At 45.6% G+C, this 22,766-nt stretch overlaps 1 protein-coding gene across 2 annotated transcripts; it reads left to right on the top strand.

Moving 5' to 3' along the window:
• Positions 1-4,894: 4,894 nt before the first annotated feature.
• LOC310712392 (sialic acid-binding Ig-like lectin 14) lies at positions 4,895-18,444 on the top strand. 2 transcript variants are annotated; one of them, XM_083515401.1, is made up of 8 exons: positions 4,973-4,989; positions 5,795-5,873; positions 6,729-6,860; positions 7,974-8,387; positions 8,741-9,040; positions 10,838-11,155; positions 15,189-15,311; positions 18,007-18,444. In XM_083515401.1, exons 3-8 carry the CDS (start codon positions 6,749-6,751, stop codon positions 18,042-18,044), a joined length of 1,305 nt encoding a protein of 434 aa, XP_083371527.1. In that variant the 5' UTR covers positions 4,973-4,989; positions 5,795-5,873; positions 6,729-6,748; the 3' UTR covers positions 18,045-18,444. The 2 variants fall into 2 exon arrangements, with proteins under 2 accessions (XP_083371528.1, XP_083371527.1); XM_083515402.1 differs by lacking the exons at positions 4,973-4,989; positions 5,795-5,873 and adding an exon at positions 4,895-4,911.
• The last annotated feature ends 4,322 nt before the right edge of the window (positions 18,445-22,766 follow it).

The following is a 22,766-nucleotide window of genomic DNA, read 5'->3' as shown; positions in this document are numbered from 1 at the left end:
AAACCTGCACCTGGCTTCTTAAATGGGTAGAGAGGCAGGGCACAGCAGTTTTTCAGTTTTACTGTCAGGAGGGAATGCCACTCCACATAAATACAGAGGTATTTTTCCATACTACTTAAAATGGCTCTCAGTCTAAGTTCTGTAAGTCCTGTTTCTTTATTTAAAGGTGAGTAGGGAAAGTTGAAAAGCACAGTCCTGCTAAAAAGCTCAGTCTGTGTTTTAATTAATATGTTTTTGTATTGTTTAAATTCTATCATAATTTAATCACTTTTAAACTATTGCTCTTTTCTATGTTTTCTTTATCAGCGTCCTTTTAATCTGTGTAAGCCACCTTGAGTCCCAATCTTGGAAAAAGGCAGGATATAAATAGAATCATAGAATCATAGAGTTGTAGAGTTGGAAGGGACCTGAGGGTCATCTAGTCCAGCCCCCTGCAATGCAGGAATCTTAGCTAGAGCATCCATGACAGATGACCATCCAACCTCTACTTAAAAACCTCCAAGGAAGGAGAGTCCACAACCTCTTGAGGGAGTCTGCTCCACTCTCGAAAAGCTCTTGCTGTCAGACAGTTCTTCCTGATGTTTAGTCACAATTGCCTTTCTTGTAACTTGAAGCGAATGGTTTGTGGCCTACCTTCAGGAGCAGGGGAAAAAATAAGCTTGCTCCATCCTCCTTGTGTCAGCCCATTAGATATTTGAAAATGGCTATCATATCTTCTCCTTTTCAGGCCAAACACATCCAGCTCCTTCAACCGTTCTTCATAAGGTTTGGTTTCCAGACCCTTTGACTATCTTGGTTGCCCTCCTCTGCACACATTCCAACTTGTCAATATCCTTCTTAAATTGTGGCACTCACAACTTGACACAGGACTCTAGGTGTGGTCTGACCAAAGCAGAATAAAGCTGGAGCTTGCAGGATATAAAGGATATATTATTAAGTGCTGCCACTAGGCTAGGGGCAGCAACGATTGTCAAAATAGAGGGAGAAAATGCAAGGCCACCACCATGGAAATATAGTAACTGTGCAAGGTTCGTGAACTGAATTTCTCTCTACCATGCATTTGTTAAAAGGGATAAAGATTGACTTGCAGTTTGCATGTCAATTTCTCAAGTGCTGCATAGTTCATCAATTTCTCTTGCCACTGTTCTTTCGTTGGGGTTTCCTCATTCTTCCATCCTTGTGCTATCAAGACTCTTGCCGCTGTTGTAGCATACATAAATAAGTTCTTTCTTTTTCTTGCCAGGTCTTCTCCTACAATCCCTAACAAAAATGCTTCTGGTTTTTCTTTTTATATAAATGTCATTTTAAACATTTTTTTCAACTCATTATATATCATTTCCCAATTTTTTAAAATTTCTCTGCATTCCCACCACATATGGTGAAAGGTCCCTTCCTTTTCTTTACATTTCCAAGACAAGGACAACTGTGATTTTAAAGAAGAATGGGAGCCTTTTACAAATTATTTTAAAAGACAACAAAATAAACTGGACTCCTTGGCAGGTTTTGAATAAACATACACAAATTTATTGAGGGTTAAAATAGTAGACAGATAATATAAGGATGTATACAATTTTACATTATGCAGAAGTTAACATGGGTTGAGAAATCAGAGAGTGGTGCTGAGGGAAGTCTTAGGGGGGAGGGAGGGGGAAAATAATGAAGATGATTTGTTTTGATAATTTGTTATGTTGAAATTGTTAATATATTTTTTAAAAAAGGGATAAAGATTGAGACCCTCCCAACAGTCGTTGGTGGGGTGGCAGTGCTTACCTGACTTCTAGCATTGGAATTTCTGTGGTTTACCGGAAGGGAGAAGGGTGAGAAAGTGGTACTGTTATCATGGAGCAAATTTACATGCAGGAGAGCTATACTGACAGTGGGGAAATGTTTCAGCTTCAATAACCAGGAGGTGTCATTAGATTTAAAATTAAGACTAATACCATAGAAAATAATATGTAGTTTATTGGACTTCTTTATGGTTGTATAACAATGGGTTAGCTAAGATAGCTCATCATTGGAGATGTGGCATGGACAATGCCTCTTTGAAACATACCGTAGATTCCGGTGTATTAGGCGACTGGGCGTATTAGACGACCCCCCAAATTGGCAGCTTCAGTTTGGGGGTTCGTCTTATAAGCCCAGTCGCCTAATACGCTGGACAGCTCCGTGCCAGGAGAAAGCCGCCCGGCACAGAGCGGAGCCTGCCGCCTGCTATTGCTGCTTTGGAGCTGCTGCAGTAGCAACAGCGGGCGGGCTCCGCTCCGCGCTGCCCATACCCGGCGTATAAGATGACCCCCGACATTTTAACCTCTTTTCCAGGGTTAAAAAAATCGTCTTATACACCAGAATCTACCGTATGTTTGTACAATGTTCTGTACTTAAGTTCTGGGAGAAAGTGCTGGATGGACTGTGCAACTATGACTGTACAGGAAAAAGTTAAATCTTTCAGCGGAGAAAATTTTATTGAACAATATTCCTGCAGTGTGGAAATTATCAACGGGACAATGGAAATGGAGTTTCCGTGCCCTAATGGTGGCCAAGAGATTGATATTGAGGAACTGGAAAAATAAAGCCATGATGCAGAACTGGAATGCAGAACTGATTCAATTCATAACTGGAGGACTGCAGGCATAGAAAGGGAGAGGAGAATACACTTAATTGGATTGTTTGGGGTGGAGGGGTATAGATAATACCTAAAAACATAATGCACACAAGACACATACAGTCATACCTCGGGTTAAAGTAGAAGAAGAAGAAGAAGAGTTTGGATTTGATATCCCGCCTTTCACTCCCTTTAAGGAGTCTCAAAGCGGCTAACATTCTCCTTTCCCTTCCTCCCCCACAACAAACACTCTGTGAGGTGAGTGAGGCTGAGAGACTTCAGAGAAGTGTGACTAGCCCAAGGTCACCCAGCAGCTGCATGTGGAGGAGCGGAGACGCGAACCCGGTTCTCCAGATTACGAGACTACCGCTCTTAACCAATACACCACACTGGCTCTCAAGTAGCTTCAAGTTAAGTATTTTCGGGTTGCGCTCCGTGGCGACCCGGAAGTAACGGAGTGCATTACTTCTGGGTTTTGTCGCTCATGCATGCGCAGACGTTCAAAATGATGTCATGCACATGCGCAGAAGCGGTGTTATGTTTACTTCAGGATGCAAATGGCGCTCCGGAATGGATCCCGTTTATATCCCGAGGTACCACTGTATTAAATCTACATCTCCCCCCTGACTCACCTCACTGCCTCTTATTGCTCCTTAGCTGGGTCTAACTGCCTTGGAAAATTCTTGAGCATCAGAAGGAATACTCCCATTCTAAAAAGGGCAGGGCACCATTTGTTCCCAAGATCTTGCATACTGGCCTTTGGGCATGCAAATTTCCCCAAGTGACTCACAAAAGTGTGAAATGTTGCAGCATCAATTAAATGAATACGATACCAGGGGGAAAGGTCGCAACAGGAGAGCACCGAAAAAGCCAGAGGTACCCACATGCCAAACATTGCACATATTCAAAAACTGATGTCTGACACGAGCCAGCCAGCAGTAAATCACACAGTGCAAGTTGGAGTTAACATTTTACTAGCAAAACCACAGACTGCACAGGCTTGGTAGAGTGTCAAGTCTAAGGAGCACAGCAACCCATCCCTAGTAGGTCTTGCCCCCACATGAAACAGTTGCTGAGATTGAAGGTCCCTGCCTTCCCACCACTGCCTAAGTGGTGGGAAGGTAGGGACCACTACTCCCCTCCTCTCCAGGGTTTCTCCCCACAAGCAATTGGAGGCTGCATCTGTGTGCTACTAATCTTTTAATTGCCCTTTTCATGACTCTTCTGGTTCTGGAAGACAATGGGGAGGGGAGGGGGGAGCTTGTCACAGCAGGAAGGCAAGACACCCATGGCTCATCACCAGCCTGAATCTTCTCTGCCTCTTGACCTCTCTCCTCCCACCCTCCTGCTTCAGTTTCCACCTCTGATTCTGGACTTCTTTCTGCCACAGAGTCTCCCAGCTCACTAAACCCTGTTACTTCCTCAGCTTCCGACACCTCCTCTTCTCCCTCTGACCACTCATCATTGTCCCACCTCCACTCCCGGGGCTCTGAGCCTTCTTGCTGTTTCCTAGCCTGTTCCTCCCACCATTCTTTTGCATCCAACCAGTTCATGACAATGGGGGAACGCAGAGCACTTACAGTGTATACTCTAATATAAGCTGACTTTTTCAGCATATTTTTTATGCTGAAAAAGCCTGCCTCGGCTTATACTCGAGTGAGGCAGGCAGCTGCGGAGGGATGAGCAGCAAGAGAGGAGCCCTTTCTTGCTGCTCGTCCCTCCGCCACTGCCCGCCTCTCGAAAGGGCAGGCACAGAAGCCGCGGCTGGGAGAGGCGCTGTGCTGTGCCTCTCCCAACCGGGCTCCTATGCCTGCTCTTGCAAGTGGCAGAGGGATGAGCGGCTGCTCCTTCCTCCTCCTCCTCCACCTCTGCCGCTGTCGGCGGCAGGGGAGGAGCGAGCAGCCCAAAAGCAGCCCTTTCGGGCTTCTTGTTCTTCCTCCTCCGCTGCCGCCACCACCAGGTTTGTGGTGTGGTGAACCGGCTCAAACTCGAGTCAATAAGTTTTCCTAGTTTTTTGTCCTACAATTAGGTACCTTGGCTTATATTCGGGTCAGCTTATACTCGAGTATATGCGGTATATTTGAAAACTGAGAAAAAGAAACCTGAGATTCCTATATTGCAGGTGATTGGACTAGATGACTCTTGGGGTCCCTTCCAATTCTAAAAAAACAAAATAAAATGTTTGTATGAAATGAATAGATTCATCCAAATCTGTGGAATGTCCTTGCCTTTTGAAAATATGGGCATCCTTTGTGATGTAATATTCCAAGGCAGTTGGAATCTGCTTAGAATGAATAAGAGGCAGTGAGGTAGGAGAGAGAAGTGGAAAATTAGACTTTCCCATTGTTTTTAGATTTTTATAAAAATGAGTCAAGGTACATTAAGTACCATATTTTTTGCACCATAACACTCACTTTTTTCCTCCTAGAAAGTAAGGGGAAATGTCTGTGCGTGTTATGGAGCGAATGCCTGCGGGTGGCGGGGGGATCTGCTGCAGTCGTGAGCAGAGGATCCATGGTTCCCCTTCCTTCCCTCCTCCGTGGCTCGCTTTGAAACAGCAAAGCGGGAGAAGAGCCGCTGAATGGGGAGGAGAGAGGGACAGAGAGCCTGCTTGCTTTAAAGGAGCAAAGCGGGAGAGGAGAGGAGCCGCTTACATGATTGTAAGCGGCTCCTGTCCGGTTGGCTCCTTTAAAGCAAGCAGGCTCTCTGTCCCTCTCTCCTCCCCACTCAGCTGGCTAAATAGCATTATTAGCAGCATCCTTCTCCACACACCCCATGCGTGCTCCTTGTCCCTTGAGCACTTTTCCTTCCCTCCCCACTTAAAATGTGGTTACAAAGCACGGATCCACATGGATCCTCAGGATTTTTGCACTGGGTCACCCCAAATTCACCATCAGATCACATAGCATGTCCATGCCTACATCTTGCACCAAAAAAATCACGCACCCCCTGTTGCCTGGGGTCGCAGTGGTGCAAAAACGTGGTTACAAAGCATGGATCCACATGGATCCTCAGGATTTTTGCATTGGGCTACTCCAAACTCACTGTCAGATCACATGTCTGTGGCCACAGCATGAACCACAAAAATCATACATCCACTGTTTCGTTTAGAATATTTTTTCTTGTTTTCCTCCTCTAAAAACTACGTGCGTGTTATGGTCGGGTGCGTGTTATAGAGCAAAAAATATGGTATTTTAAACTCCATCAGTGCCCTCTTCTCCTCCCCCCCTTCCAGCTGATTGCGGGGCTTCCAAACTGTTGCTATTTTGAGGTGAGAGTGAATCACATTTCAAGCAATTTCAGGTTACATCTGGGTAGGGATGGAGCATTTGGAAATTTGGTTCTCATTTAAAGAAGAAGAAGAAGAGTTTGGATTTGATATCCTGCTTTATCACTACCCAAAGGACTCTCAAAGCGGCTACCATTCTCCTTTCCCTTCCTCCCCCACAACAAACACCCTGTGAGGTGAGTGGGGCTGAGAGACTTCAAAGAAGTGTGACTGGCCCAAGGTCACCCAGCAGCTGCATGTGGAGGAGCAGAGATGCGAACCCGGTTCACCAGATTACGAGTCTACCGCTCTTAACCACTACACCACACTGGCTCTCTTAAAGATGAGTCTTCTCCACTCACATTTTCTGCAACAATATGCGAAACAAAACACAGCCATTCACACACTTCCCTGAATTTTGATGTACAGCTCCAGTCAAGTACCATCTACAAAAATGCACGTAAGGAGGTAAATTGTGTATTATAATGCATAGTTTAGTAAAAAAATAACATATAAAAACCCCCTCATAAACGGATGTGGAATCATTAAGGTCTTAAGATTGGGAAAGTGAGAAATGGAGGAGCAAATTTTGACAGATTTACCTGCCAGTTAAATCAGATAAATTAAAATAGTCCTCCTACCACTGGCATGATTTTTATCTAAGATCGCAAGCCTACGCACAGCTCCTTGAGCGTAAGCCCCACTGAATTCAATGGGACTTACATCTGAGTAAACATGCCTGGGATTGGGCTGCAAGGATCGCTGATGAGACCTCCCCAAGCACAACCAGAAATCTTTCAGTGGCCTGTAGTCACAATTCTCCTTCTTGTCAAACCCTTCCCTCTTTCCCTCTGACAGATCTCCTTTGTAGCCAGAAGATGATGGAGGCAAAGAATAACTGGCAGGTTGCCAATCCTTCCTCAAAGACAAAAGGTTTGGCGTCTTCTCTAGCAACAGTGGCAACCCTAGTCCTTGCCTTACTTTGCAAAGGTAAGAGCCATGTGCAGAAATAAAGAGGAAGAAAATCACCAATTCCTTTGTCTTTTTATGATTTGTCCAAGTCCTTATGCCCCCCCCCAGTCACCCATCATTATCTTATTTCCTGTCCGCTATTGTTGCCATTACCACCTCTCCCCTGTCCCTTCTGACGTGAAATTGACAAGGTGAGGAAATGCCTTGATATTTTTTTTTTAACCAATGTTCCTGTCCACTGGATCACTGGTGTCCACTTAGACTGGTAAGGATGAAGACAAGAGAGTCAACAGCAAACACAGCCAGAGCCAATGACTGGCAGAGTCAACTGATTCTAGATTTGTCTCCATCCTTGCCGAAGCCTACAAGTGGCTCCACAGAGTTGGAGGAGGAGGTTCTGGGGAAGAAGGTAGGCAAGTAGGGGCTCAATGAAGTCAGACTGAGGATGGTGGGGTTGTGCAGTGGTTTGGAGCAGATAGCTGGGGCAAGGGATTCAGAGGCAGGGAGTGTAAAGGTAAAGGTAAAAGGACCCCTGACCATTAGGTCCAGTCATGACCAACTCTGGGGTTGCGGAGCTCATCTTGCTTTATTGGCCAAGGGAGCCGGCGTACAGCTTCCGGGTCATGTGGCCAGCATGACTAAGCCACTTCTGGTGAGCCAGAGCAGCACATGGAAACACTGTTTACCTTCCCACCAAAGCGGTACCTACTTATCTACTTGCACTTTGACGTGCTTTCGAACTGCTAGGTTGGCAGGAGCAGGGACTGAGCAACAGGAGCTCCACACATCGCAGGGATTCGAACTGCCGACTTTCTGATCCTCTTAAAGCCTCTTAAATGGCCAGAAGCAGAAATCAAGCGTGCTAAGAGAAGTCGTTCAGCATCCTGGACAGTTCCAAGGACAGTGATTAATAATCAGGGATAGCCAGTATAGTACTCTGAGGATTATTTTTGCAGATTTTATTCAAGTTTTATGCAAGTGTCTTTCTTTTCCCTTTCTCAGGGGCAGGCAAAACATTGGCTCTTTTGGGGAGGCAATGCTCAGGTGGCTACCCTAGAGGAGAACACTGAGCTTGTTTTAACTGAACATTTCTAGATAACACTTAAATCTTTTTTATTTCCTCTCTGGCAGGCGTGCTGGCCCAGCACTTCGACTTTACCATCAAAGTGGCTGAAACTATCACTGTACAGAAAGGTTTCTGTACCTATGTTACCTGCAGGTTTACTACACCTAGATGGTTCATGGAAAAGTCTGGGCCATTATATGTCTTTTGGCTTAAGGATGCAGATAAATCCCACAGCTGGATCTGGCCCGGATATTGGATCCCCGGTAAAATTGTCTGCACCAATAACGAAAATCAAAATCTTACCACGACCCATTTCAAGCTAACAGGAGATCCTAAGACTGGTGACTGCTCCTTCAGCATCAAGAATATGGGGCCAGAAGATGTGGGCTGGTACTACTTGCGAATTGAGAAAGGAGAAGGATTCAGCTTTCTTTCTTTCCATAAGCGAATTCATACTCAACCTCAGATTTTCTTGACAGGTAGGTGGCTCTCCTAGGAGCATTAAACATAGGATTTAGACGCAAGAGACTCTGAAGCACTTCAGAGTGATTTGAATGTTTCAAAATTGTGCCGACACTGAATTAGGACCTGTGCACTGTTAGTTTTCAGGATATCATGCAGTTCTAAACTCTGTGTGTGTGTGTGTGTGTGTGTGTGTGTGTGTGTAGGGGAAGAGGCCCATGAGAACGAAAGGATGACAACCTTGGTGGGAGTTAAGAGTGGCAAAAGTCTGTGACTGAGAAATCCCACCCTTAATCCAGGGCTCGTGCATCCTACTCAATGTCCTGTGAATTTTCTTCTCTCTCCTTCCCGGTGAATCTCACTTCTTTAGATCTGACGAAGCCAAAGATTGTGAAGCCATCAGAGGCAGTCTGGCGTAGACCAGCCACTTTCAGATGTTTCGTGCCAGGAGTGTGCCCAGGGAGTATACCCGAAGTCAACTGGAATGCCAATATAAAGAATCACGTCAAACATTTCTGGCATGCGACAGTGGGCGACTGGAGTAAGTCATACGGAGCTGACATCACCTTTACGCCCTCCTTAGATGATGAGGGCAAAGTCCTCACCTGCAGCGCCAGATACCGTAACTTGAAGAAAACAGTCTATCAATCCACCCGCGTTGCCTTTGGCTGTGAGTAGCTCTCTCTTTTCTTTCAACTGCATTCAAATCCACAAACCCTCAGCATCTCCCCAAAGATCAGATCCCCACAACCTGTTTTGCCCTTGGGTTCCCCAGTTCCCTTTTTGGTGCCCCCACTTTCTGACAAGCGGGGTCTGTGTCACAATGTTGCCGGGCACCTCATCCCCTAAGAGCACAAGTTTACCTTCCCTCAATCTGGTGCCCTACAGAGGTTGTTGGACTCCAACTCCCAACAGCCCCCAAAGCTCAATAACCCTGGGTCACCCCCCCACCCAAGAAAGCTCAACAACTCAGGGCAATTTTGTTGGGATACTGCCAGGGAGATAAAGTCCACCATGGCCCCAAGCCGGCTGCCGGACGATCCATCGACCTCTGTAGTCATGCAGTATCAGCAATAGCGACATGAGTTTCTTCTAGAGCTCATGCACGCTCTATCAGCAGAATTCACACAGCAGAAGTTGCATAGCAGGAGAGTATATTTACAGACTTTATTCAGCGATGATCAGAACAAAGAAAGACATGACTGTCTGCATCAATCTTCAGGCACAGAGTGAAAAACGAAAGCAAAGACACAACAGAAACATCCTGTGAAACAGGAAATACGCAGGCTGTGACACAAACATCCTGCTCCCTTTTAAGGTGGAACGGAAATATCCTAACAAATTCCCCCCCCCATTTTCTCAATTTTGCATCCCCCAAAATAGGGGGCATCTTATACACAGGGACGTGTTATACATGAAAAAACAACAACGGTATTATGTTTTGAAGACTTACTGGCCTGTACATGGCAAGATCATTTCTACATTCCATTTATTTATTTATTTATTGAATTTTTTTTTTTTAATAGCAAAATTCTTTGTATAGTCATTTCTCTGAATCTTGTGGCTCCCCCTTCCCCATCCCTTTCATGGGCCCAAATAACAGTTTTTTTATTAAAAAAAACAACCACCTACATATTATATTCTCCATGATTTTCATTTCTCTAAATTATACATAAACCTCATTGCTTTACAAGTGATTCTTGAAGTCCAGCTAATGTCTGGATTTGCTTACAATGGTCTCTTAGGTAAATTATAAAATTTCCCCACTCTTTTTTAAAGTCCTTATCTTCTTGATTCCTCAGTCTCCCAGTCAGTTTTGTCATTTCGGCAAAGTCCAGCAGTTTGGCTTGCCATTCTTCCTTAGTCGAGATTGTTGCTTCTTTCCATCTTTGAGTTAATAACATTTGTGCAGCTGTTGTCGTGTACATAAAAAGTCTTTTCTGATCTTTTGGAATCTCAGTACCTATAATTCCTAAAAACAAAGGCTACAGGTTTTTTTGTTTTGACAAAAGTTATTTTAAACATTTTTTTCAATTCATTATATATCATTTCCCAAAATGATTTTGTTATCTTACATAACCACTGCATATGATAAAAGGTACCCTCTACGTTCCTTTTATATGCTGGCACCACACTTGCCCTCCACCACCCAACTGGCCTTTGTTCTGGCTCTACATCTGTGAGCAGAGCTGTCTGAACTAGAAGCCCCATCAATCTTTACTCCAAGCCAGTGGCGAGAGCCTACACCCCATGACTGAAGATATGGACTACAGCTCCCATTTCTCCTAATGCTTGGCCAGGTCATTTTGGGATGCAGCTACCCCATTCCAGGTGTGACCTCTGCATAAGACAGAGTTTACTGCTGCGGCTCGCCTTCTGCATCCCATGCTCTGTCGTAGCTACGCCAGGTAAGTTAATTGCCCAGGATTGGATTAATTCACCCTGGCTATCCAAAATCTTTTCCCAGATCCCCCTGAGGCCACCACCACCATGGGGAGCACGACGTGCCAGTACGAGAAGAAAGAATACTTATGTTTCTGTTCTATCCACTCCTGGCCTCCATCCAAGATTGAATGGCATGTGGACGGGAAGCTTGTAAATGAGACTATGAGATCAGGGGCCATGAAACTCTTCTCCTGGGTTGAGGGCAACACGGTTACCAGCACCCTGAGCTGGCCAGGAGACTTAGATGGCCAGAAAAAGTCTTTAATCACCTGCACCGGAGCAAATAAATATGGGGAGGTCACAATCAACGTCCCCTCTGAGCTCAACGTGACAAGTACCGGTAAGCATGCCTTCCCACTTCATCTTTAAGTCTCATGCATGGTCTGCTAACATTTACACATCTCCAGGAGAAAGCCCAAGGATTGCATATCATTTTTAATTGTGTTTAACTGAACGCAAATTTTTATATGCCAGCTTTCAGGATACAAATGCTTCCAAAGTTAACCCCACCCACAAAAGGAAACAATATCAATATATTTTAAAAGTTTTTGAGATCTCTGAGGCAGGGCAGTTGATGGCACAAAAGTTGTGTGTGAAGAGGGGATGGTCCTGCTGGAGCAAGCTCTGAGATGGTCTTTGCTTATGTCCCACTGTGGCAATCACACAGGGTCCCTGGACGTTTCACCTTTTATTGATCCCTGTGCCACCACTTTATTTCTCGCTGCCTCCACCCAGGCCCTACCTGGTACAAATTGGAACATAAACTTTTGTTTATTTATTGCATGTGGTTTCATAAACAGTATCGGTCAATTACATTCATGGGGTGCCTATCCAGACCTATAACTTCCGCTACCTGCTCTCACTCACTAAACCACCCCTCAGATATTTACTTGTCTTCCTAGCCCCTAACTATTCCTGACTCAGCCTATTTCGCTACACTAAATCAACCTACTCAACAACTCTATCCCAATTCACTCCCACTCCAACCAACCACCCAACTCCCAACGGACTCCTCCCTTTGTCCCTCCAAGAGCTGGTTTTATAGTCCCTCTGACTCCACCCCCCCGGTCCTGATTGGGTAACCTGTTTAACTATTTCACCTCCAGCACTCTCATATGTTAACGTCACACCCATCCTCTCCTGGGATTCTTCTGACAGGATCCTGTGGAGGGGAAGGGAAAGAGCAGCTGGAGCAGGACCCACATTTATTCCATAGAGTTGGAAGGGACCCTGAGGATCATCTAGTCCAACCCCCTGCAATGCAGGAATATGGAGCTGTCCCTTATGGGGATTGAACCTGCAACCTTGGTGTGGTCAGCACCATGCTCTAAGCCAGTGTTTCCCAACCACTGTTCCGCGGCACACTAGTGTGCCGCGAGATGTTGCCTGGTGTGCCGCGGGAAAAATTAAGATTTTTTTTTAAGTCAAATTTTCGATTGGGGCGCCGTCACTAGATGACCCCTGGGGTTCCCTCCCGCTCTGCGCCTCCCTCCTCCTCCTCCTCCGGGGAGGCCCTTCCTGGCTCTCGGCCAAGGCTTGGCGGCTGCCACTCACTCACTCGCTCGCCCACCCGTCCCTCCATCCCTGCACCCGGCCTCTCCCCCTCCGTCCCCGGCGCGGGGGCTGCCGGGATCCGTAGTCCCCTTGCCCTTGGGCTCCGCGCCCGCGCGGGGTGCGCGAACTACGTTTCCCAGCGTGGCCTGGCGGGCTGGGCGTTTTGTTTGAAGCGCTCTTCTCCCGGCCATGGAATGAGCGCGGCAGCGGCCAGGCGGGCAGGGGCTCTTCCGCGCAGACCCCGCGCAGCCTGCCTGCACCCCCGCGGAGATCGGGCGGCAGGATGGAGCCCCGGGATCCCCGCGGAGGCGGAGCGGCGGAGGCGGAGGCTGCCCCCCAGGTAGGGCTGCGTCGGGGGTGTGTGTTTATTTTTGCAATGCTGCATCCGCGCCGGAGGGGACGCATCGGACCGCGGGGAGACCCCTTGGCGGGCGTGCAAGGCAATGCATGCGTGCAAGCGTTGCATGGAGTGCAGTGCAATGCAATGGCAACGCGGCGCCCTGCATGCATGCATGCAACTTCCACCGGCGCTCCGGACTTGGCAGGTGAGGGGGGTCCCCAGTGGGCGGCAGAGAGAGCCGGGAGGGCGAAGGGGAGCCGGGGGGGAGCAGCGCTGCTCCCCGAGCCGAGCCCGGGGGGAAACTTTGGCGTTGTTGCGCCGGGTGTTGGAAGCGGAGGCTGGCGGGGGCCCCTCACCTGCAAAACCTGGTCGCCTCTCATATATTTCGTGCATTGCATTCATCGCCCGCTTTCTCCTCCAAGGAGCTCCCGGGGGCGCGCGTGGTTCTCCCCATGTTATCCTCGCAACAACAGCCCTGCGAGGTGGGTCAGGCGAGTGGCCCAAGGGAGTACCCAGGGATTGTCCTGGCCAGGTGGGGTGATTTGAACCCTGCTCTCTGCCCGGTCTTCGTCCTCATTTAGCCCCCACATGTGCATGACTGTGCATGACTGAGGTTTTCCCCCCTCGTCTTGGCTATGGTGTGAGTCTGTGCTGTTAATTAATGGGGTTCTGCCTTCGGAGAAGATGAGCCAGCCCTCAAGGAGGTGATTATGTAATTTGCTAGCAATTCATGTCCCTCCCGGCGTGACGCTGCGTGCTGACGTCACGGGGCTGTAATGGTGGTGTGCCTCGAGATTTTTTTTCATGAAACAAGTGTGCCTTTGCCCAAAAAAGGTTGGGAAACACTGTTCTAAGCAACTGAGCTATCTTCACCTTTCTCCTGGGATCCTTCCCACAGGGCAGTTGATGGTGGGTGGCTCTGTTTGGGAGGAAGTGTCCAGCAGCAGCAGGTATTGAGATGGTCTCTTGCCTGCCCCTTTCTCCTGGGAACCTTTCCAGAAGACCGTTGGTCATGGGCAAGGAAAATCTATGGAGTTGGCTCTGAGGGAGTCTAAATCTGCCCCTCTCTCCCCCCAGGCATGCATCTAGACTATTCAGCCCACGCAAGAGACACTTTATACAAAAAATAAATAAGTCACTCTTAAAGGATGCCGCCCTCTTCACAATCCTGATATCGCCTTATAGCAGACCTTCTGAAGGCACTTGCTAAAAGTGGGGAAAGCCAAAAAGGGAAATTGGGTGGTGGGGCCAAAGTAAACAAGGAGTCAGGGCTACAATTTCCCTTTTGCTTCCAGTGATCACCTTGACATAACGATGCCTTCAGTTAATCAACCACGCAATCATTGTGGACTGACACACTCCCTCTGGCACTCTTCACATGAGTGAAGTTGCTTGCTGAGATGTGCCGATTTCCTTAAAAGCTGCCTTTCAATAGAAACAGAAGCGCTGGATGAGACAGGCACTGCTGAAGCTGGTTGCAAAGTTTCAGGTTGACAGAGGAATCGATGAGATCACATTGGGTGCTTCAGGTTCTGTACTAAGTTCCCTATGCCAATGATGCGCATAGTCACAGGCAAAAGTGGCTGAGGCAATCACTATAATTTTCTTTGTATACACACACACAAACACACACACACACACACACACCCCCCACTCTCCAGGGTCATATTATGACAGTTCAGCCAGAGCAAGGCCTGGTGAGAGTTGTGATCTGATGAGCATCCAAAAGGCTAGAAAGATACCCACCTTGGAAGAATGGCAGATGAAGGTGATAGACTATATGGGACTAGCAGAAATGACTGGCAGAATCCGAGAACAGGGAAAAGAGACGGCGGAAGAAGATTGGAAGAAATTTAAGAACTATCTTAAGAAATATTGTAAAATTAATGAATCTTAGCATGATGTGGTTTTAAAAAATTAAACGGAGTACAGCTGTAAAGATTAAGTTAAAAGAAAAGAAAGGATGACAATTAGATAAAATTAAGGGTGAGGATTTGCTGAACTAAATTTCTGAAATGGGAATGCAGAAAGGGGAGGTATGAGGAGGTCGGTGAAGTAAGTTTTAAGAAAATAAGTTTTTGAAATTATACTTGTCTTTTTTCTATATATTTTTTGTTTGTGGTTGTGTGTATTGTTATGTCTGTTATAATTTGTAAAATCCTAATAATTTTTTTTTTTTAAAAAAAGATTGAAAGCAGGAAAAAAACCCAAAAAAAGAAAAGGCTAGAAAGAGAAGCTCTGGGCCTAAGGTTCCCCACTCCTGTTTGAGTTGCTTTTTGTTCTTGTGTTTGATGCTGATTTTAGCTGGGGTCTGAGTTTCTTTATTTTTGCCTGGCCTTTTTCTTTTATTTTCGAGGGATTTTATTCTGGTTTTCATGTGGGTGTTATTTTGCAATTCCTTGTTTACGCCAACTGCCCAGAAAACTTGGCCAGGTGTCTGATATAGAAATGTAATAAAATCTCGCCATCATTATCCAAGGTGCAGTGACCAAATCACCACAGAATGAGAAGACGAAGCTGAGCAGTGGGATGATTTCTGGGATCGTTTTCGGGGTCATTGCTGCACTTGCCATTTCAGGGGGCATCCTTTACTCCTTCTTAGGTGAGTAATATATTCTGGAACCAGAGATTCTGGGGTTGTGTTCTTTCCCCAGAGATCAGATAGAGGTGGTTTTTAACCATTACTATATCATCATCAAAATAAAAAAATTCCAGATACACTTCTTCTGTGTATCTGAAGAAGTGTGCATGCACACGAAAGCTCATACCAAGAACTAACTTAGTTGGTCTTTAAGGTGCTACTGGAAGGAATTTTTTTATTTTGACTATGGCAGACTAACACGGCTACCTATCTGTAACTATATCATCATCATCACTGATAACATTTGATAGTCTATACTCAAAAGCGATCAAGATGAAATGTAAACAGCAAAAACGACAATTACAAACCAGAAAACTGAAAACAGTGTGCCATAGAAAACACCTAAAATGCTTCTCCAGTAATGTAATAAGATCTACCTACCCCACTAAAAGATTAGCTCCACCACATGACTGACTCTAGCTGCGATTGTTTTTGTTTCTAACATTGTTGTGGCCCACCTTGGGAGCAGTGGCGGAGCAAGCTGATAGAGCACCTGGGGCGGCATGCCCTGCCCCGAGTTGAGGCAGGATGCTCCGTCGGGCCTCCAAGGAGTCTGCCTGCCTCCTCCCACTCAGCCGCCCTACAGTTGGGGGAGGCAGCGGGTGGACCGTTTGGGGCAGTATGGAGCCTGCGGCACCCAAGCCACCGCGTCACTCCCAGGAGAGACGCATAGCTCAGGCGTGCTGCAGGCTTGTGGGGAGTGCCGCCTGCCATTTTGTCACCCCCCCCAGTGGTGACACATGAGGTGGACCACCCCCACTGCACCCCCCTTCCTCCGCCCCTGCCTGGGAGCTTATGGTGAAGGGTGCATGTAGTTTAAATCTATTATAGTTATTGTCATTGCTAATAACCACACAGTTCACTGTAACTCCCAAACTGAATAAAAAAGGTACAGTGGTACCTCGGGTTAAGAACTTAATTCATTCTGGAGGTCCGTTCTTAACCTGAAACTGTTCTTAACTTGAGACACTACTTTAGCTAATGGGGCCTCCCACTGCTGCTGCGCAATTCTGTTCTCATCCTGAAGCAAAGGTCTTAACCCGAGGTACGATTTCTGGGTTAGCGGAGTCTGTAACCTGAAGCATCTGTAACCTGAAGTGTCTGTAACCCGAGGTACCACTGTATTAGTGTGGAACCTTAACATGGATGGTGGTGGTGCCAAGCATGTTTCTCTGGGGAGAGCATTCCACAGGTGACAGAGGGGCACCACTGAAAAAGGCAGCTTCTTGGGTAAGGAAGGTGGATGAAACCCGTAAGGTCTCCCCATATGGGGAGAGGTGGTCATTGAGGTAATGGTTAGAGTGTTGGATTACTACCTGGGAGAGCAGGGTTAGAATTCCCACTCAGCCATGAAGCTGAGTGACCTCAGACCAGGCACCATCTCTTAGCCAAACCGACCTCACTGGATTTTTGTGGAGATGAAATGGGGGTGGGGGTGAGGAGGAAAACCATGTACACCACCTTGAGATTCTTGGAAGATAAAGGTGGTATATAAATGTAATAATAAATAAAAAATTTTTAAAAATTTTTTATACCTTGCTCATCTGCCTGGGTTTCTCCAGCCACTCTGGGTGGCTCCCAACAGGTTATATTAAAAACACAATAAAATATCAAACATTAAAAACTTCCCTAAACAGGGCTGCCTTCAGATGTTTTCTAAAAGTCAGGTAGTTGTCTATTTCTTTGACATCTGATGGGAGGCCGTTCCACAGAGCGGGCGCCACCACCAAGAAGGCCCTCTGCCTGGTTCCCTGTAACTTCACTTCTCGCAATGAGGGACCCTCCAGAAGGCCCTCGGAGCTGGACTTCAGGGTCTGGGCTGAAAGATGGGGGTGGATACGCTCCTTCAGGTATACGGGTCCAAGGCTGTTTAGGGCTTTAAAGGTTAGCACCAACACTTTGAATTGTGTTCGGAAATGTACTGGGAGCCAATGTAGGTCTTTCAGGACTGGTGTTATATGGTCTTGGCGGCCACTCCCAGTCACCAGTCTAGCTGCCGCATTCTGGATTAGTTGTAGTGGTCACCTTCAAAGGTAGCCGCACGTAGAGCTCATTGCAGTAGTCCAAGCAGTAGTCCAAATAAATAAAAATATTGCAGGCCTGAGCTATGTAAGGCTTTATAGGTCAAAACCAGCACTGTGAGCATGGAAACTAAGTGGTAGCCAGTGTAACAACAACAACAACAACAACTTTTATACCGCAGGTCTCAGTGTGGTTCAGATTATAAAAGCACAATATAAAAGCACAAAATACATAATAAAAACAAGAATAACACAATCGAGACACATAGATACATGACTCTTAAGAGGCGCGCAATAACTAAAACCCCCTCCCCACCTTCTCACTATATAGAAGGATCTGGCAACTTCTGTTTCAGTGTATCTGAAGAAGTGTGCATGCACACGAAAGCTCATACCTAGAACTAACTTAGTTGGTCTTTAAGGTGCTACTGGAAGGAATTTTTTTATTTTGACTATGGCAGACCAACACGGCTACCTATCTGTAACTAAAAACACAGGGTCTCTTTTAAACTGCTCCTGGTGCCCCATAGCTCCTAAGATAGAACAGGAGACAAAAACAGAATAAAGGAGCTGAGACTAAGATTGGGCCTGAGCATTTAGAATGGTTCTAATTCTCATTATTCTCCTTCTTCCAGTGTTCCGTCGGCGAGTAACCAACGTACCAGTGAAATGACTTCAGTTTTCACAGTGCATGTTGATATTTTCCATTCAATACAAGTGAGGGTCATATAAGATGAATCAAGCATGACATGCTGCATATGATTTCATGTTTGCATCCCCCCAACGACGCACAGTTTAGATTATATGATGGAGCTGACAGAGGGTAGAGTACCTTCCACTGTAGACGTAAATCAAAAGCAAAAGCAAAATCCATTTTTGGCTGCTGGAACCAAAGGACTGAAGGGGAGGAAACCAAGAATGGATTGTTTACCAGCAGAGGGTGTCTCAGAGGAAACCTGCACCTGGCTTCTTAAATGGGTAGAGAGGCAGGGCACAGCAGTTTTTCAGTTTTACTGTCAGGAGGGAATGCCACTCCACATAAATACAGAGGTATTTTTCCTTACTACTTAAAATGGCTCTCAGTCTCAGTTCTGTAAGTCCTGTTTCTTTATTTAAAGGTGAGTAGGGAAAGTTGAAAAGCACAGTCCTGCTAAAAAGCTCAGCCTGTGTTTTAATTAATATGTTTTTGTATTGTTTAAATTCTATCATAATTTAATCACTTTTAAACTATTGCTCTTTCTATGTTTTCTTTATCAGCATCCTTGAGTCCCAATCTTGGAAAAAGGCAGGATATAAATAGAATCATAGAGTTGTAGAGTTGGAAGGAGAGTCCACAACCTCTTGAGGGAGTCTGCTCCACTCTCGAAAAGCTCTTGCTGTCAGACAGTTCTTCCTGATGTTTAGTCACAATTGCCTTTCTTGTAACTTGAAGCGAATGGTTTGTGGCCTACCTTCAGGAGCAGGAAAAAAATAAGCTTGCTCCATCCTCCTTGTGTCAGCCCATTAGATATTGGAAAATGGCTATCATATCTTCTCCTTTTCAGGCCAAACACATCCAGCTCCTTCAACCGTTCTTCATAAGGTTTGGTTTCCAGACCCTTTGACTATCTTGGTTGCCCTCCTCTGCACACATTCCAACTTGTCAATATCCTTCTTAAATTGTGGCACTCACAACTTGACACAGGACTCTAGGTGTGGTCTGACCAAAGCAGAATAAAGCTGGAGCTTGCAGGATATAAAGGATATATTATTAAGTGCTGCCACTAGGCTAGGGGCAGCAGCGATTGTCAAAATAGAGGGAGAAAATGCAAGGCCACCACCATGGAAATACAGTAACTGTGCAAGGTTCGTGAACTGAATTTCTCTCTACCAGGCATTTGTTAAAAGGGATAAAGATTGACTCGCAGTTTGCATGTCAATTTCTCCAGTTCTGCATAGTTCATCAATTTCTCTTGCCACTGTTCTTTCGTTGGGGTTTCCTCATTCTTCCATCCTTGTGCTATCAAGACTCTTGCTGCTGTTGTAGCATACATAAATAAGTTCTTTCTTTTCCTTGGCAGGTCTTCTCCTACAATCCCTAACAAAAATGCTTCTGGTTTTTCTTTTTATATAAATGTCATTTTAAACATTTTCTTTAACTCATTATATATCATTTCCCAATTTTTTAAAAATTTCTCTGCATTCCCACCACATATGGTGAAAGGTCCCTTCCTTTTCTTTACATTTCCAAGACAAGGACAACTGTGGTTTTTAAGAAGAATGGGAGCCTTTTACAAATTATTTTAAATGACAACAAAATAAACTGGACTCCTTGGCAGGTTTTGAATAAACATACACAAATTTATTGAGGGTTAACATAGTAGACAGATAATATAAGGATGTATACAATTTTACATTATGCAGAAGTTAACATGGGTTGAGAAATCAGAGAGTGGTGCTGAGGGAAGTGTTAGGGGGGAGGGAAGGGGAAAATGGGGGGAAATAATGAAGATGATTAGTTTTAATAATTTGTTATGTTGAAATTGTTATTTTTTTTTTTTAAGGGATAAAGATTGAGACCCTCCCAACAGTCATTGGTGGGGTGGCAGTGCTTACCTAACTTCTAGCATTGGAATTTCTGTGGTTTACCGGAAGGGAGAAGGGTGAGAAAGTGGTACAGTTATCATGGAGCAAATTTACATGCAGGAGAGCTATATTGACAGTGGGGAAATGTTTCAGCTTCAATACCCAGGAGGTGTCATTAGATTTAAAATTAAGACTAATACAATAGAAAATAATATGTAGTTTTTTGGACTTCTTTATGGTTGTATAACAATGGGTTAGCTAAGATAGCTCACCATTGGAGATGTGGCAAGGACAATGCCTCTTTGAAATATACCGTAGATTCCGGTGTATTAGGCGACTGGGCGTATTAGACGACCCCCCAAATTGGCAGCTTCAGTTTGGGGGTTCGTCTTATAAGCCCAGTCGCTTAATACGCTGGGCAGCTCCGCACCAGGAGAAAGCCGCCCGGCACGGAGCGGAGCCTGCCGCCCGCTATTGCTGCTTCGGAGCTGCTGCAGTAGCAACAGCGGGCGGGCTCCGCTCCGCGCTGCCCATACCCGGCGTATAAGATGACCCCCGACATTTTAACCTCTTTTCCGGGGTTAAAAAGTCGTCTTACACACCAGAATCTACCGTATGTTTGTACAATGTTCTGTACTTAAGTTCTGGGAGAAAGTGCTGGATGGACTGTGCAACTATGACTGTACAGGAAAAAGTTAAATCTTTCAGCGCAGAAAATTTTATTGAACAATATTCCTGCAGTGTGGAAATTATCAACGGGACAATGGAAATGGAGTTTCCGTGCCCTAATGGTGGCCAAGAGATTGATATTGAGGAATTGGAAAAATAAAGCCATGATGCCCTTCAATCAATGGACTGATTTTACGACATCACACACAATTTATGAACTGGCTGCTTACAGGCGCAGACTCTGTATGGATAAATATGATAACATTTGGAATGAGTTTATACAAGATGTAGTAGGCTATTAACATTTACATAAACATTAGGACATTAACACTATACCAATTTATATTAGAATATATCAGAATATTGTATATTGCTTCCCCTTCATTCCCTCTTTTTTCTGTATTGCTTTGTTTCTTTTAATCACCTTAATATTATATACGCAGGAGACCTATATTGGTTCCACAGGTGTAATCGCACTGCACTGATCTTGTAGTACTGCCTTCTGATCCTGCAACTGCCCTGTCCCAACAACTAAAATGGGATCCTCCCCCCACTGGGGTCCATTGAAAGCCCACCCTTCACCAAATAGTTCCAAGGCCTGTTACACAGTTAAAATAAGCCCAATATACACCAAAAAAAATCACAAAAGGAAACCACAAAGCCCCTTACCTTGTAGCAAGTGGATCAGCTCCCTCGGATCTTCAGCTTCTGACTGTAGCTACGATCTGGCAGGACTCTGCTGGAACAAGACCAGTTTTGTTCAGGCACAATAAATATAAGCAGAAGTGAGAAAAGGGAAAGAAAAAAAAACACAACCAGCTTCTCTAAAATGCGGGGCAGAGAAAGGCCAAGTGGAAGACCACGGTGTGTGTGTGTGTGTGTACACACCCACATACCATTTCAAGCAGCCATATAGAGTGAACGCAGGTGGCGCTGTGGTCTAAACCACTGAGCCACTTGGGCTTGCCGATCAGAAGGTCAGCGGTTCGAATCCCCGCGACGGGGTGAGCTCCCGTTGCTCTGTCCCAGCCCCTGTCAACCTAGCAGTTCAAAAGCACGCCAGTACAAGTAGATAAATAGGTACTACTGTGACGGTAAGGTAAACGGCGTTTCTGGGCACTCTGGTTTCCATCACGGTGTCCCATTGTGCCAGAAGTGGTTTAGTCATGTTGGCCACATGACCCAGAAAGCTGTCTGTGGACAAACATCGGCTCTCTTGGCCAGAAAAGCGAGATGAGCACAGCAACCCCATAGTCGCCTTTGACTGGACTTAACCGTCCAGGGGTCCTTTACCTTTTACACACACACACACACACACACACACACACACACACACACACACTGTGTTTTTCTGCGGGGGGATGCAGGGTTATGCATACCCTTAAACATTTTGTGAATCTAAGTTTGGCTTCACTGAGGGGCACTATTTCAATATAAGTAGGAAAATGAGAGTACCCCTAAACATTTTTTTAAAAGAAAAAAGCAGTGTGTGTGTGTGTGTGTGTGTGTGTGTGTTGAAATTCAGCCAGTGACTCTTTCCTCATCACTGCCTTTTCATCTCCACCATAAAAAGCTGTGATTGATTGATTGATTTCTGTCTGTGGTTTTCTGCTTGCTTCTTTATAGGCTCAGCAATGCATTAAAGCAGAAAATATTGCATGCATAGTGTCATCAAATCATCAGAGCATATGAAGAGAGGTGCTGGATCAGGCCATTGGCCCATCTAGTCCAGCACTCCCTTCTTACAGTGGCCAACCATAACCAGGACCCGACTGCAACAGCATTTCCCTCACTTGTGACTCCTGGATATTCAGAGGCCGGAAACGGATGTAGAATGTAGTCAGCATGAGGCGTAGCTGTCAATTGCTTTCTCTAATACTACATACTTGAGACATACTGGATGTCTAAAGACATCCAACTTGTTGGTCAACACTGCTTGTTGTCTTTTGAAGATGCGTCAGAATTTACCGCAGAAAAACTTCTCATCCTGCCCATGAGTCTGCAATGATGTGTTTCAACAAATGAATTAACACTGCCAATTCCTGCTAAGTCCTGGCCAAATCCCAGATACCTCCTTGTTTATACTACAAGCCTATGTTAGGATCAAATGCAGTGCAACTAATTTGGTTGAATCCCCAAATTCTGAACCTTACTGGATTCA

Source organism: Podarcis liolepis (assembly GCF_965112155.1).
Source record: "Podarcis liolepis genome assembly, chromosome: 7".
In the NCBI taxonomy this organism is placed as follows: Eukaryota; Metazoa; Chordata; class Lepidosauria; order Squamata; family Lacertidae; genus Podarcis; species Podarcis liolepis.
Note: the sequence above shows the minus strand (reverse complement) of the source record. Positions and strands in the feature narration are given on the sequence as shown.

Excerpts from the sequence above, each read along its gene's own strand:
- LOC310712392 (XM_083515402.1), top strand. The coding sequence starts at position 6,749 with ATGATGGAGGCAAAGAATAACTGGCAGGTTGCCAATCCTTCCTCAAAG. Across the intron at positions 8,388-8,740 it reads ACCTCAGATTTTCTTGACAG|ATCTGACGAAGCCAAAGATT; the intron begins GTAGGTGGCTCT and ends TCACTTCTTTAG. Across the intron at positions 15,312-18,006 it reads CATCCTTTACTCCTTCTTAG|TGTTCCGTCGGCGAGTAACC; the intron begins GTGAGTAATATA and ends TCCTTCTTCCAG.